Source organism: Elgaria multicarinata, chromosome 21 (assembly GCF_023053635.1).
Source record: "Elgaria multicarinata webbii isolate HBS135686 ecotype San Diego chromosome 21, rElgMul1.1.pri, whole genome shotgun sequence".
NCBI lineage: Eukaryota > Metazoa > Chordata > Lepidosauria > Squamata > Anguidae > Elgaria > Elgaria multicarinata.
In genome coordinates, this window is record NC_086191.1 from 11,319,705 (window position 1) to 11,332,650 (window position 12,946).

Below are 12,946 nucleotides of genomic sequence, written 5' to 3' on the forward strand. Positions count from 1 at the left end.
GGACTAACATTGGATGCTACCCCGGTCCACATAAGCACTAATAGCTTTAATTCACACTGATTTTACATCTTGCGGCAGTGAGTTCCATCGATCCATCAACCCTTACGCGCGCGCACGGGACGACTTCTTTTGGCCCGTTCACCGTTTTCTGGTCTGGGGGAAGGGAAGCCCCCGTTCCCTCCCTGCCTCCTCCCACCAGAACCAGAAGTCGGCGATCCCGATTCTGGAAGGACTTTGGGGGAAAGGTTCGGGCTATTCACGGCGCGCGGATCATGCACTATTTAAGCGCTCTCGGAAGGGCTGAATCAGAGTTTGCATCTAGAGCGGGTCGCTTTTTGCGTGTGTCCTTCCCTCCATTTGTTGTCGGGCTCAGAAAAACGAGCTTTTCGTTCCCAAATGGACTCTTTTCCTCCGTTCAAGCGCAGAAAATCTTTCGGTAAGCCTCACCCACCCCTTTTCTCCTCCGTGTAATCGCTCGGCTTCGCATTACGGACTTTGCAGGGCGTTGTTCTTTTTCGGTTGTCGGCGCCCCCAGCTGGCCCAAATAGGCCTGCCGTTTATTTTTCACACACACCTAAACTTGAATAGGACTACTATGAATGAAAGATTTCTGGAACTATGTATTCTTCTAGTTCTCTGACCTCTTTGCTACCCCCCCCCCCTCCATCTCCCTACACCAGTGATGTAGCTAGGTTGGACCTCCATATTCTACGCAGCCCTCCAACCCACCTACTGAACACCCATATAGCAGCAGGTACAGAAGCAAAAGCTGTTTGATTCCTGTAGTCATCCTGGTATTGTGATTTAAGCAAGTTTAAAATACAAAACTGCACGTGCCCTATATATAGATTAAAAAGCAACAACACTCCATAAGACTATCAAGTCGAGGGTGTAAAACTCCCTAGTTGCAACACTGCCCTGAACCAGGGGTGTGGCCCACCAGATTTTTGGCTAACAAGTCCCATCAGCCAGAGGTGAGGGATGATGAGAATTGCAGTCCAACAACATCTGCAGGGCCACACCGCCAGCAACCCTGCTTTGCACCCTTGTGCAGAGAGAGAGAGAAAGAGAGAGAGAGAGGTGCTAATTCAGGATGGCACTCCATGCATTTGATGAAGTTGGCTTTAGTCCACAAAAGTTTATTTGTTCCACTTACAAGACTGGGGTGAAGGGCTCTATTCTTCATTTTGAAAATTATAAGTACACCTTTTTAGGGTCAACCCTCCGAAGGCAGCATACAAGAAAATGTAACTCCATCAAACAATAATAACAGTGATAAGTTAAAAATAAATAACAGTTAACCTCCACTTACTCAATTACCAGCTAAGGTAAACCGGTGTGTTTTAGGGCCTGTTTGAAGGCCTGTAATGAAAAGGGTTAATTTTCGGGTTCTCCATTGTTTGCAGAGAGGGAATTAATTCCACTAATTAGTTTTGTTTGTTTTTTGTATTTTTAAATTTCCCACTCCAGCCTCAAGGAAAAACGAGGTGGCTGCTATCAGGATCAAATTTCCTTGCAAACTACCGGTATGTGGGTCTGGGTTGATCTATATCTTGTGAGTAAATGGGTAGAGTAGGGGGTATGTGTTTATCTGTTTTGTTAAACTGGGATGGTTGCAGACTTAGTGATACTTAGAATAGACACACTGAAATCCATGGGATTAGTCATAACTTCCTAATGTCACTGATTCCAATGTGTCCACACTATGCATGACTTAACTCTAGAACCAATCTGCTCTCTAGAAGAATGGGTTGCCAACTGACCAGGAGAAAATGTCTAGTCTGCTCCTGTGCTCTTAATTCTATAACTTGATGTAGGGCAATTTTTAGGTGACTTCTGCCTGAGAAGAGCATTATAGCTCAATGTCTCAACTAGGTCCAGTTGTTAGACGAAATCAGATTCTCTTTGTCTTGTTTCCTTCCTTTGCATATATTGTTTGTTCTCTGACTTTGTATCTTGAATAGGTCCTTTTGCGTGTGACTGAAACTCAAAGCAGATTCACCACCACACTGGCATTGGAGCCACCAGCCTCCACTGAGTCACAGGCCCTTTTAATCAGCTGTAATCTCGAACTGATTTTGAGGGAGGGTTTTTAAAAACTTGATCCAGAAACGTGCCATGTCCAACTTCCCTGTGAAATCTCCACCAGCCCCAGCCCTCTTCCTGAAGCAAATTATTGTTTTAAACTCTTCAGGTGCTGCTTTATACATTTGTTCCTGATTCCCCCACCCAAGTATCCCCTCCCATTGCATTCTGCTCTCCTGTTCTGAAATCCCTTAAAATATCAATTTAATTTGGATTTGATAGGATGGGAATTAGGAGTGCATGAACTATTCCTGACCTCCCAGTAGGCTCAGCCTCCTGGAAACTCAGTGGTGGTTACCTGTTCTGCTTAAAACGGATTATTCAGCTTTAGTGCCAGAAAACAAAACACAAAATTGGTTCTTAAAAATCCAACCGTTACACCTGTTGTGGTTTAGGTATTGCTGGGTTGGGCAAACTGGTGGAAGATAGATAAATGGTTGGTTGTTAGCCATAATAACTAAACAAAGGTTCTCGCCCTTTTTGGGTTAGTGGGAATATTTGGAATTTTGAGTGTTTTGTCATGGGTGTTCTCACAAAATGGCTGCCATGGTGGGTGTGACCAGTAAAAAACCAGCCATTTTGTTCTTCTCTGCAACATGCCAGCTTCCAATAATATAAATTATGGTATTCGTATAGTATTAGTATAAAAATAACAAAATCAGCAAGGGGAGAGAGCCCAGCAGATGTGTCCTGGGTGCATCGGTGTCTACCACTTTGGAAATTCCAGAGCTGAAATGATGAACCTCACTGTACAGAACCAGTCTACCTTGGGGTACTGGGATAAACTGGGAATGGCTGTTTTCATTATATGCACGAGCTTCCCAAGGGCATCAGTTGCTTTCTGTTGGGAGTTAGGATGCCGGCTCGTTGGCCTCTTGAACTTTTCAAACAGGGCTCTTGCTTGTTCCTAGGTGATCCTGGAGCGCTATCCCAAGGAGAAAATGTTGCCAACTTTAAACAAGGTCAAATTTTTAGTTCCCCAAGACCTCACCGTGGGCCAGTTTTTCACAATAATCCGGTGAGCATCTGTAATGGTGGCGGTGAATGAGACTGTAGAGAGCAGTGGGCAGGTCCCTAGCCCAAAGCGGGCAGCTCACCCCGGGTTTTTGGCCACTGGTTTCTCTCGCTCTCTTTCTTTGCATTCAGTGGGCTGCTAAGGAAGGAACACGTCACTCTTGCCAGAGATCTGAATTGATTGCATGCAGGGGGCTTTTGAAATTAGGCCGAGGGCCACGTATGCCCGGCCCTGTACTTCATCAGCCACTCGAGAGCACTGTGGGAGATCTTAATATGGAGGCTCATGGTTGGGTGTCACGCTGGGGAGGGCATGTGGGGAGGCCATTGAAGGAGAGGGCCCTTGAAGGGCTCTATGCCAAGGGGCCCCTTACAGCCTGGAAGCCAAGCAGCCTGCCCATCATGAGGCATTTTCCACACTGCAGCCACCTCAGTTGTTACCTTTCCCAGACCAGGCCTCAAAAATAAAAATGGTTTACTGAGCATCTGGCGGGCTGCTAGCATGTCTCTACCACCATATGTTGGGCCTGGTCTAAGCAGTGTCTACGTTAATTGGATTGTAAATAGCCTGGCTTTGTAGGGTGGGGGGAAATCTCATTATTACATTTGTGAACAAAAATTGAGGGCATTGGTGGAGAAATGCCGTATCGCTTCGGCCTCACAGAAGCCATGTTGGTTGCACGTGTTCCTTTTTCTTCCCTCAGCAACCGAATGGCCATCAGCTCAACGCAGGCATTCTACTTCCTGGTAGACGGCAACCGCAGCCTGGCTAGCATGTCCTCCACCATGGCCGAAGTGTACACAACCTACAAGGACGAAGACGGCTTCCTCTATGTGACCTATGCCTCCCAGGAGATGTTTGGCTGATGACACGGGGGTCATTTGGGCTCCTTTTCGGAGCCCTGGTTGCCTGTCGTGGTTTTACGTCTTGGTCGCCAGCCTTTCTTTTTACCGTGGTGTTCTCTTTCGATCTACTTGCCTCTTACTCTGTGAATCGAGAGATTCTCTCTTATTTTTTCTGAAGGGGGAGGCTCGTTTGTGATGGATGGAGTTGGTGTCGGTTTACCTCTCTGTAGCAGTTGATGGCGTGGGATGTCTACCTCTTGGTAAGAGCTACCCTGGCTGCCGCAAACCAAACCTTCCATACTCTCAAAGGATCGCCACCCAAAAAGCACACGCCTTCCCCTTCTGTTCCGGTCTCCAGAGAAGTCACGGTAGCACAGTTTCATTTAGGTGGCGGTACCTGTATCTTGTCCCACTTCCCGAATCCATAAATCGCGATTGCCTTGAATGATGTATTTCGGCAACCGAGGAAGAGCGCTCTAGGGGAAAGCTGTGTGGTGACGGTTACACAAACGGAAGATCGTATCTAGAATCGGCCACGATCTCCACCAGACACCGCTGCCTGTTCGAGGAAGGTGGTCAAAGCTACAAATATAGACCCGTAGCACAAACGTCATTTGTGGAGGGAAGGGATTTTTTATTGTTGCCTATAGAGAAGCTTGAAGTATTAATGTTTTGTCTGGGTAAAAATGAAAAATGCGCGATTTACTATAACGTTTGAGAAGAAGTGTCGCTTTGTTCAACATTTTGGTCATTTTTACTATGCGTGCTGATTTGTACTTTAGGTAGAAAACAGTTATAAACCTGACTTCCCTTCCTGACTCTACCTTTGGGGAGAGGGACACCTTTTTTTCTAGTTTCTTGAGACCGTTGCTCTGGGCCAAATCAAGCTTGGAACCGCTACATTAAAATTACTGCCCATCATCTCAGCTGCTCCATTGAAAAACAGCCCTTGCAAGATCTTAGCCCCTTTATAAGGTAAACAAGCTTTGCTAAATCCTTGGTTTTTCAACTAAAGTCCTGCAAGAAGACCCGAATCTACTGGTTACTCTTTAAGATGGCTTGTATTCCCAGTTTCTAATGTCTAAACATAGAAGGGAAAGAGGGAGAGGCCTCCCCTATTATGAAAAGGGGCAGGAATCACAAGGCAGTAAATTTTACATGCTTGGTAGGTTTGTGTTAGGAACACTGGAAGCCTTATACTATGACTTCTGGTCCATATAGCTTGGCATCGTCTACACTGATTAGCAGTGCTTCCTCTAGGTTTTGGACAGGTGTCTTTCTCAGCCCACCTGGAGATTAAGCCATCTTGTCCATGCAGAACATGCCTTCTACCACTATTTTATAGCCAATAAATAGGCAAATAAGACTTGTGTCCAGATATAATGAGAAGCATATTGACTTTCAGGACTGATCAGAAGTTCTCTGGAAGGCTGGAGAAACAGCTGTCCACATGGGAACCTAGTCTGTTCTTGGCAACCTATGACGTCTCCATCGTATTTGGATGGACTATGATGGGAGAAGTATGTGCAGAAGTAAACACATTGTGTTGTAAACTGGTTGGTTTACAAAAAAACAAGAGAAAGGGAGAAAAGAAGAGAGAGTGAGAGGCCTACAGGAGGCTGAGCTATCCCAAGGAGAAGACAAGTTTTCCTGCACAAGAACAAGCTGCCATCCGCTGTGACGGGGCGTCTGTGGGAGAGGAGATTCACATCCCAGTTATGGCATGGTGTTTTCAAAGTGTTTTGTGCGATGGATAAATAGTTTAAATCCCTTAAAATGAAACCCAACCAGCCCTGCTGGCGGAGCAGGGGGAAGTGGGCTGTTGTCTTTGCCTGCTTTTCCCTCTCTCTATGGGAAGGCGTGCCCAGTTTGTCCATCAACAGTGGGAAGTAGGGACCAGTGGGAGACCTGCCCACTGTCACTGCAAACCTATTATCAAGCAGAAAGGGGGCAGATGGGCTTAGAGGGCTACCCCACCTGCCCAGGCAACATGGCTGTGAGAGATGCCTCCTGTGCTGGCTAGGGGGTTCTGGGGGTTGAAATCCAACCCATCTGGAGGGCACCAGATTGGGGAAAGCTGGGCTAATGAAAACTTACCGGTGGCCACTGCCCTTGGTAGTGGTAGGATATGGGACAGAGGAGGAGGAAGGTACAGTTCAATTCTACCTTCTGCATCTGAGGTGAGACTAGAACCATGGGGAGAGACCCCAAGAACCTCCCCTTGAGCATGGTTTAAGGAATTGAAAACACTAGTCTTCTTTTCATCCCTTTCAAATCTGTCCTGGCTTTCAAATAAGGGATACGGGGGTGGGGTGGGGGTGTACTTCTGGCTGGGAGGTCTAACCAAGAATTCTTGCTACCCTAATGAACTATAGTTCCCAGGGTTCTTTGTGGGGGAACAGGGAGGAAGCATCCTGGAGAGGGTTCCACCCTTAAAGTTGGACTGGAAATAATGTTATGAGTGATTGTTCAACCCAAGTCAATTTAAATGGGTAGATATGCCGTAAGAGGAATGGGGGAAGGAAACCACATATACACCACAGAAAACAGAGAATGCAGGAGCGTTTGGTGCTTGATCTTTTACTGTTGAATGTTGTGTCCTTGGCAGTGAGGCTGCTTTGCAGCTGCTTACAGAACAAATAGGATGGACTAACAGGGGTGGGGGGCAGTTGTGAAGTCCTGGGAGCGAGGTGGCGGCTGGCAGTGGCTGCTCTTTAGTGGTAGGCTTGAGAATGAGAAGGGGGTAAGAATTGACTCTGAGCCAGGAAAGAACTTGTGTATATATGTGCAGGGAGGGGGGTACAGGTTGGGGAAGGCTTAGTTCAGGGGCAGGCAACCTTTTTGGGCCCTGGGCACATTTGGCAATTTGAGAAATTGTCCTGGGCACCATCACAAAATGGCTGCCTGGGAAGGTGTGGCAAAGGACAAGTCACCTGCCTAGAAGACGGAGTAGAAGGCAGATGTGGGGTCTGAGCCCCAACACGCTACACAAGACTTTCAGCCCCCACAGAAACTTATTTCACAGCAATTCCAGTTGCCAGTAAGAAAATGTGTGAATTAAAAATAATAATAATAGATGTGGATACTCATAGGCCCCAGGTTGCCTATCTCTGCCTTAGTTTTCTTCTGTAAAATGGACATATTTCAGAACAGGGCTGCAATGCCTTTGGATGGTGTTGCAATGCCACCATGTCACATGGTATGGGAGGAGCTGTTTTTAAAAAGGAATATCTTGCCCCCTTCTGCCACCAGGGCAAGGCCCTTCAATGTAGTCATCCTCACAGGCAATCTTTTCTATGCAGCCATAAGGGCCACTGTTTTGTTCCTGCCCCACCTCTGTTAAATTCTGATTTGCACCGACTAACGAGAACAAAAGCATTTGGGCTATAACTCCTAGCACTCCTGAGCATTGACCGTGCTGGTTTGGACAATAGGAGTTGAAGTCCAAAACATCTGCAGGACACCCAGCTGGGGGAGGCTGGATTTTCCCTGGTGTAAAATATCTGCCCCCAATCCAGCAGTACCAATCTTCGGGGGGAGTTAAAAACGCCCACAGCAACGTCCTGTTACTTGGAACCATGACAGTTCATACAGAAATAAATACAAGAGGGGAAAGAAACAAAACCTCTTCCCAGTTACTGTTAACAGTATGTGGCTTCTTCCAAACTATGTACATGGGACAGTTCAGATGTGAAACCGCATTGCCCAAGAACTACCCTGTGGAAACACCAAATGCCAAATTCCCGAGGCAAAGATGGGGCAGTGGTTAAGGAGCAGGTGGGAAGACTGAGCCGATTAGGACGCAAAACAACCGTTGGCTCGGAAGGAGGCCCGTCACATGGCTTCTGCACAGAGTTGAGAGAGAGAGAGAATGACGTCCTTTCAGGTCAGGAACTGTCCGGTTGGTCATCTCTGAACCACCAGCCCCAGCACCCTAAGAGGGGTTCTCCACATCCTGTTTGCAACGCTTGGCTGCCAGGTCCTCATTGTGGGCCTTGCGGATGTGCCGGTAAAGGTCTCCGGACTGGGTGTAACTCCGCATGCAATAACGGCACTCGTAGGGGCGTTCCCGCGTGTGGACGGTGGCATGGCGCCGCAGCGTATAGGAGCACGAGAAGGTTTTCCCGCACGTCTTGCAAGTGGGCACGTCTTCTGTGAAGATGCCAAAGTTGGAGTGGGACTCGTAATCCTGCAGGTACATCTGTTCATGCAGGGGGGGAGTCACCATGTTGGAGAAGCTTTGCCCGCTGGCCATGGGGATCATGTGATAGGGGATATGGTCTTGAGGAAGGAAGCCAGTCTCCGACGAGACCTCTTCCATCCCGCCAGGCTCTTCAAAGCCGTCCGGGTGGCGTCCGCAGCCTCCGGCTGGCCCTGACTCCCCAGCGGACCTCTGGAAGATGCTCTCCAGCCTCAACTCCGAGTTCTGTCCATCGAGGTGCTCTGTCACATCAGGCTCCTCGTCAGAGATCACAATGGCTTCCACCTTGACCTTGATGGAGGATCTGTTTGGCTCCTTCTGACAAAATGTGTTGAGGCCACTCGCCCGGTGTTCCGCATACCTCTCTGGTGTGGGGTCTGCGCCGGAAGGTCCCTCGGCTACATTCCCCAGAGGAAAGCAGCTGTGCGATATGGTTTCAGTGGAACTGCTGGGGCTGGAGAGGGAAATGTCAATGATGGGGGGCAGAAGGGGCCGTGCTGGAGGAGCTTCCACTCCTGGCTGTGTGGTGTCTGCAACATCCGAAGTGGAGGCCAGCGGTGCCTCGGAACCAGCTCGCTCTCCTCCTTTCCACTCCTCTTTTTTGTTCTTCTCTACTTCACCCGGGTGAGGGGGTGGCAGTGGTAAAGGCTGGGTCTCGGGTATCTGGAGTTGGCACTTGGAGGTGCTAGGCAGATGTTCTGAACTGCCTGGGGAATCCTCTTCCTTCTTTGTGCTGTCCGCTTCCGTCGAGGTGCGGGCCTGCAGCTTCTTCTTGCACACCTTGACGATGTCATTCATGTGCAAGTAGCTGGCGGCTGCGAGTATGTCTTCCACCGGCATGTCATTGAAGGAGAGGCTGCCCTTGTACATGAATTCCAGCAGCAGCCCAAACGCCGGTGCCGTGACGATCTCATTGTTAATAGAGACCAAGTCTCGTTTGTCCAGCCGCTCCTTGTAGAACATGTGGAAAAAGGCGCTGCAGGACGCCAGGACCGCCCGGTGGGCCAGGAACTGGGTGCTGCCCACGAGCACGGTGCAGTCACAAAGGAAGCCCTCGTGTTGCTGCTCCCACAAGCTCTGCAATAAGTTCTTGCTGTGGTCGGGGAACTCCATACTGAGGGCTCTTTTCAGAACGGCAAAGAGACCAACGGCATAGCTCAGCCCCCTTGGGACAGCAGACAAGGGAAAGAAGCAAGAGAGGACACTTCGGTAACTTTTCAGGCACGTTTTTTTAGGAGGCTGAACCCCCCAGCTTCCTACTCATCTGGATTACATTTTGCTAGGACTGCATTCTGGAGTCCAGGAAATAAGAAATGTTGGATCTGATCAAGGGTCTATCTAGTCCAGCAATCTGTCCACATGGTGGCCAACCAGAAGAACATCATTCTAGCCAAAACATGGCTCCCTCTAGTTCAGCGTTGTCAATTTAGACAGGGAAAGGTGCTGCAATACCAGAAGGCAACCTGGTGCTTTCCAGATGGTTTGGACCATGTCTCCCATAATCCCTGACTAAGGGCCATGCTGGCTGGGGTTGATGACAGTTGTAGTCCAAAACATCTGGAGAGGACTAAGTTACCTACCACTACTCTACAGAGGCTTGAGCAGAGAGATCTGTCTTCTGGAATTCTACCATCTCCCCTCATTTGTCCAGTCCTTCCCTTTTGCCATCCAGAGTGTGAAAAGGAGTTTAGGTGAACCTAAACTCTCCAAAAAATCCCCACCTGTTAGTCCAACAGCCTCTGTTGCCATGCTCTATCCTTCTGGGGCAATACACTCCAAGCCAGCCGTATAGATTTCCGATGCCCATATAGGTTCCCTTCTCTTTCCTAAATTCCCCCGTTTTTGAATTCCACAATTTTCAAGCAACCCCAAACTGAACCCTTTTCCAATTCATCCCACACAACCATTTTTGGACCGTAAACATGTGTGTCTGTTTTGGGATATTTATACGACACCTTTTTAAAAATAAAAAACGACAATTTCCAGTGCCAACGCTGTGTGCCCCCTGCAACTACCTTCCTCTTTAGCACTCCCCCACGCCTTCCTCTTTAGCAACCCCCCCTCAACATCCAAACCAACGTGAATCCCGTTTACTATATCTTTCCCTACAATTCTAAAAAATACATCTCCAATAAGCCCCCCTCCCTGCTTTCTCCCTCCCCTCAGTGGCCCTCAACACTTTTTGCCCAATAAAACCTGATGGACCCCTCCGCCCCCAAATGATTCTTCTAGGCTTGGGGGGCTGCCCCCCATAACCCAAAGCATATTTTCTACTGTGACCCCCCATAATAAAACCTGAAGACCCCCAATAGTGACCTCTTAAAATGCCCCTCCCTATCCAGAACCCCCCAGTTGCTCCCTTTTCCAAACCCCGCCCTCACGGGAGAGGAGGAGTTAATGTCCCCCATAGTATAATATAAATATATCTCTAATAGCAAGCGCCCTTCTTCCTCCTCCACAACAGGGGGTGCGTTGGGTGGTGGAGGAGCCCCTTCTTTCCCCCACTTACCCACCACAAAGCAGAGGCCTCGAGGGACCCGCCCCCTCCCGCCTAATTGGCTGGTCGCGCCTGTCACTCTCTCGGAAGGCGGGGCTTCGCAGAACTTCAGCTGTCACTCTCTGGTCTACTCTGCCCGCGAGTGGCTCCCTCTGAGCCCGCCTCCCTCGCAGCGCTCATTGGGGCGCTTTCTCCCCCATTTGTCGCTCTCGGCCAACCCCAACTCAACTAGTAGGCCAAGGCGGGTGGGTTTTGCTCCGCCTGCTCTTTCTTCTCATTGGCCCAGCTATATCTCTCAATCACGACGATCACGCTGCATTTTAGGCCGTGCTATTGGAGGAGCCGTACAGAGGCGGCATTCCCGAGTCTAAATGGTCGCTCCACCGCTCGCCCTTAGCAATGATTGGTGGACTCGTCCTAGCGGTGAGGCGCTTTGGTTACCACAGTTACTCAGGTGTTGTGGGCGGGTGCAAACGAGTGGGAGGGGGGAGAGAATCTAAGGAGGGGGGAAATCTTTGAGTTGCTGCTTATGCAAATAATAATAATAATAATAATGTATGCAGATATATTCAGATGATAAATTGCTCACTGCCTAACAACATTCAGGAGAGGATGAAAAAACTTTTTTATCTTTATTATTAGATAATATTTAGTATTAATAAGCAGCTTAATTAAAAAATGACACCAGTCTTGGCCCTCAGGCTTATTATTATTAACAATAATAATATTATATTATTATTATTAATAATAAAAATAAGAATAAAATTACATTTATATACCGCCCCATAGCTGAAGCTCTCTGGGCGGCTTACAATGTAAAAGATACAAAGCACCTCATTGTTTTGATGAGGTAGTTTATTTTTACCTTGTTTGTTTTGTTTAAACTTGGAAACAAATAATAATAAATGAAAAACATGATACAAAAAGGGAAACAACGCAACTCACACAGCAAAACACTCCAGTTACATCCTGACCATGTATAACTAGTAACAAAATATTAATATTATTGCTTGCTAGTTTATTTAGGAAGTTAGACTATTACAAATGTAGCATTTTATGTATTTAGGATATTTATAATAACATATTATATTTATAGTATTAGAAATATTACAGCATTTTATTTATTCATTGGGAATCTTTATATTCTCCCTGTCTAATCCAAAACTGAACTACTGAAGGCTGTTAAAGTTAAAGAAAAGGGGTTTAAAACTTTAAAAGAAGAGTACTGTAAAAGAACAAAATAGCCAACAGATGAGAGGCAGAAAACTAGAATTTCAAGGGTGGGGGGGAGCTTTTTCCTGACATGCTAAACTCTCTGTGTAGGGGGATCTGATTTCTTTTTTTTATTTATTTACAGATTCTGATTTTTTACAGGTCCCCACCTGCAGTTTGAAATGGTATAGTCTTTGCAGAGGTTTACCACCTCACCTGTTTGTGAGAGGCAAGTGGACATCTTCTAATCCAGGAAAAAGAAGAAGGTGGAGCTGCAGGTAGTGAATTTTGACAGCTACTGTTTTCAAACTGCTGGCCTGCTTACAAGTGTTAGTACTCTTGAGTTTGTCACTCTTGGTCCATGAGATAATTGTGTTTATTTACTTATTTTAAATATTTGTAGGCCACCTTTGAGAGCAAAAGCAACTAACAAATAAAATCTTAATTACAATATCCTATACACACAACACGCAGTCTGACATACTGCAATTTAAAGCAGTTGTTTTAAAACATATCAGGATCTACTACCATGCTTTCATTACTTACTTTAAATAAAGGAGAAAAACGAAAATCAATCTAAAACCAGCAGCGTTACAAAACATTAAAAATCCAAAATTCAGCCAATGTTATCATTAAAAGCAGGTCATAAATAAATACAGTTTCAAGATCTGTACTGAAAGGGTCAAACATGCATCTCTTGGGGGGTGGGGTAGACTTCCAAAGTTATGGGGCCACCACCAACAATAGCCAAGTTTTCAGTTCTGTTTCTTGGTCATGTTGAACTGTGACAAGAAGTTGGTTGGATGAGATGGAATCTTGGGAGAGTAGCTAGAACCGGCGGTGCAGTTAGGTAGTTATTAAATTTATGCATCCCATCCCATTGCAAAAAGCACTCTTGAAGCGATTTACGCAAGAAAAATCAGAAGTGAACATAACAAGACACCCCCACCCCACCCCCAAATCAAAATAAACTTTGATCAGGGCAATGATACAAATAAAACGGAACACCATCAAAACATAATCTAAAAGACAATAAGTATGAAAAGTGCCAATCCATGATTCACAAAACCTTACCTACCCTCGCAGGCTAG

General features: G+C 46.9%; 1 protein-coding gene across 1 annotated transcript; it reads right to left on the reverse strand.

Moving 5' to 3' along the window:
* Nucleotides 1-7,402: 7,402 nt before the first annotated feature.
* On the reverse strand, nucleotides 7,403-9,306 carry ZBTB3 (zinc finger and BTB domain containing 3). The gene has a single exon (XM_063146060.1). It carries the CDS (start codon nucleotides 9,257-9,259, stop codon nucleotides 7,880-7,882), a length of 1,380 nt encoding a protein of 459 aa, XP_063002130.1. The 5' UTR covers nucleotides 9,260-9,306; the 3' UTR covers nucleotides 7,403-7,879.
* Between the last annotated feature and the right edge of the window lie 3,640 nt (nucleotides 9,307-12,946).

Coding starts and splice junctions, on each gene's coding strand:
- ZBTB3 (XM_063146060.1), bottom strand. CDS start 9,259: ATGGAGTTCCCCGACCACAGCAAGAACTTATTGCAGAGCTTGTGGGAG.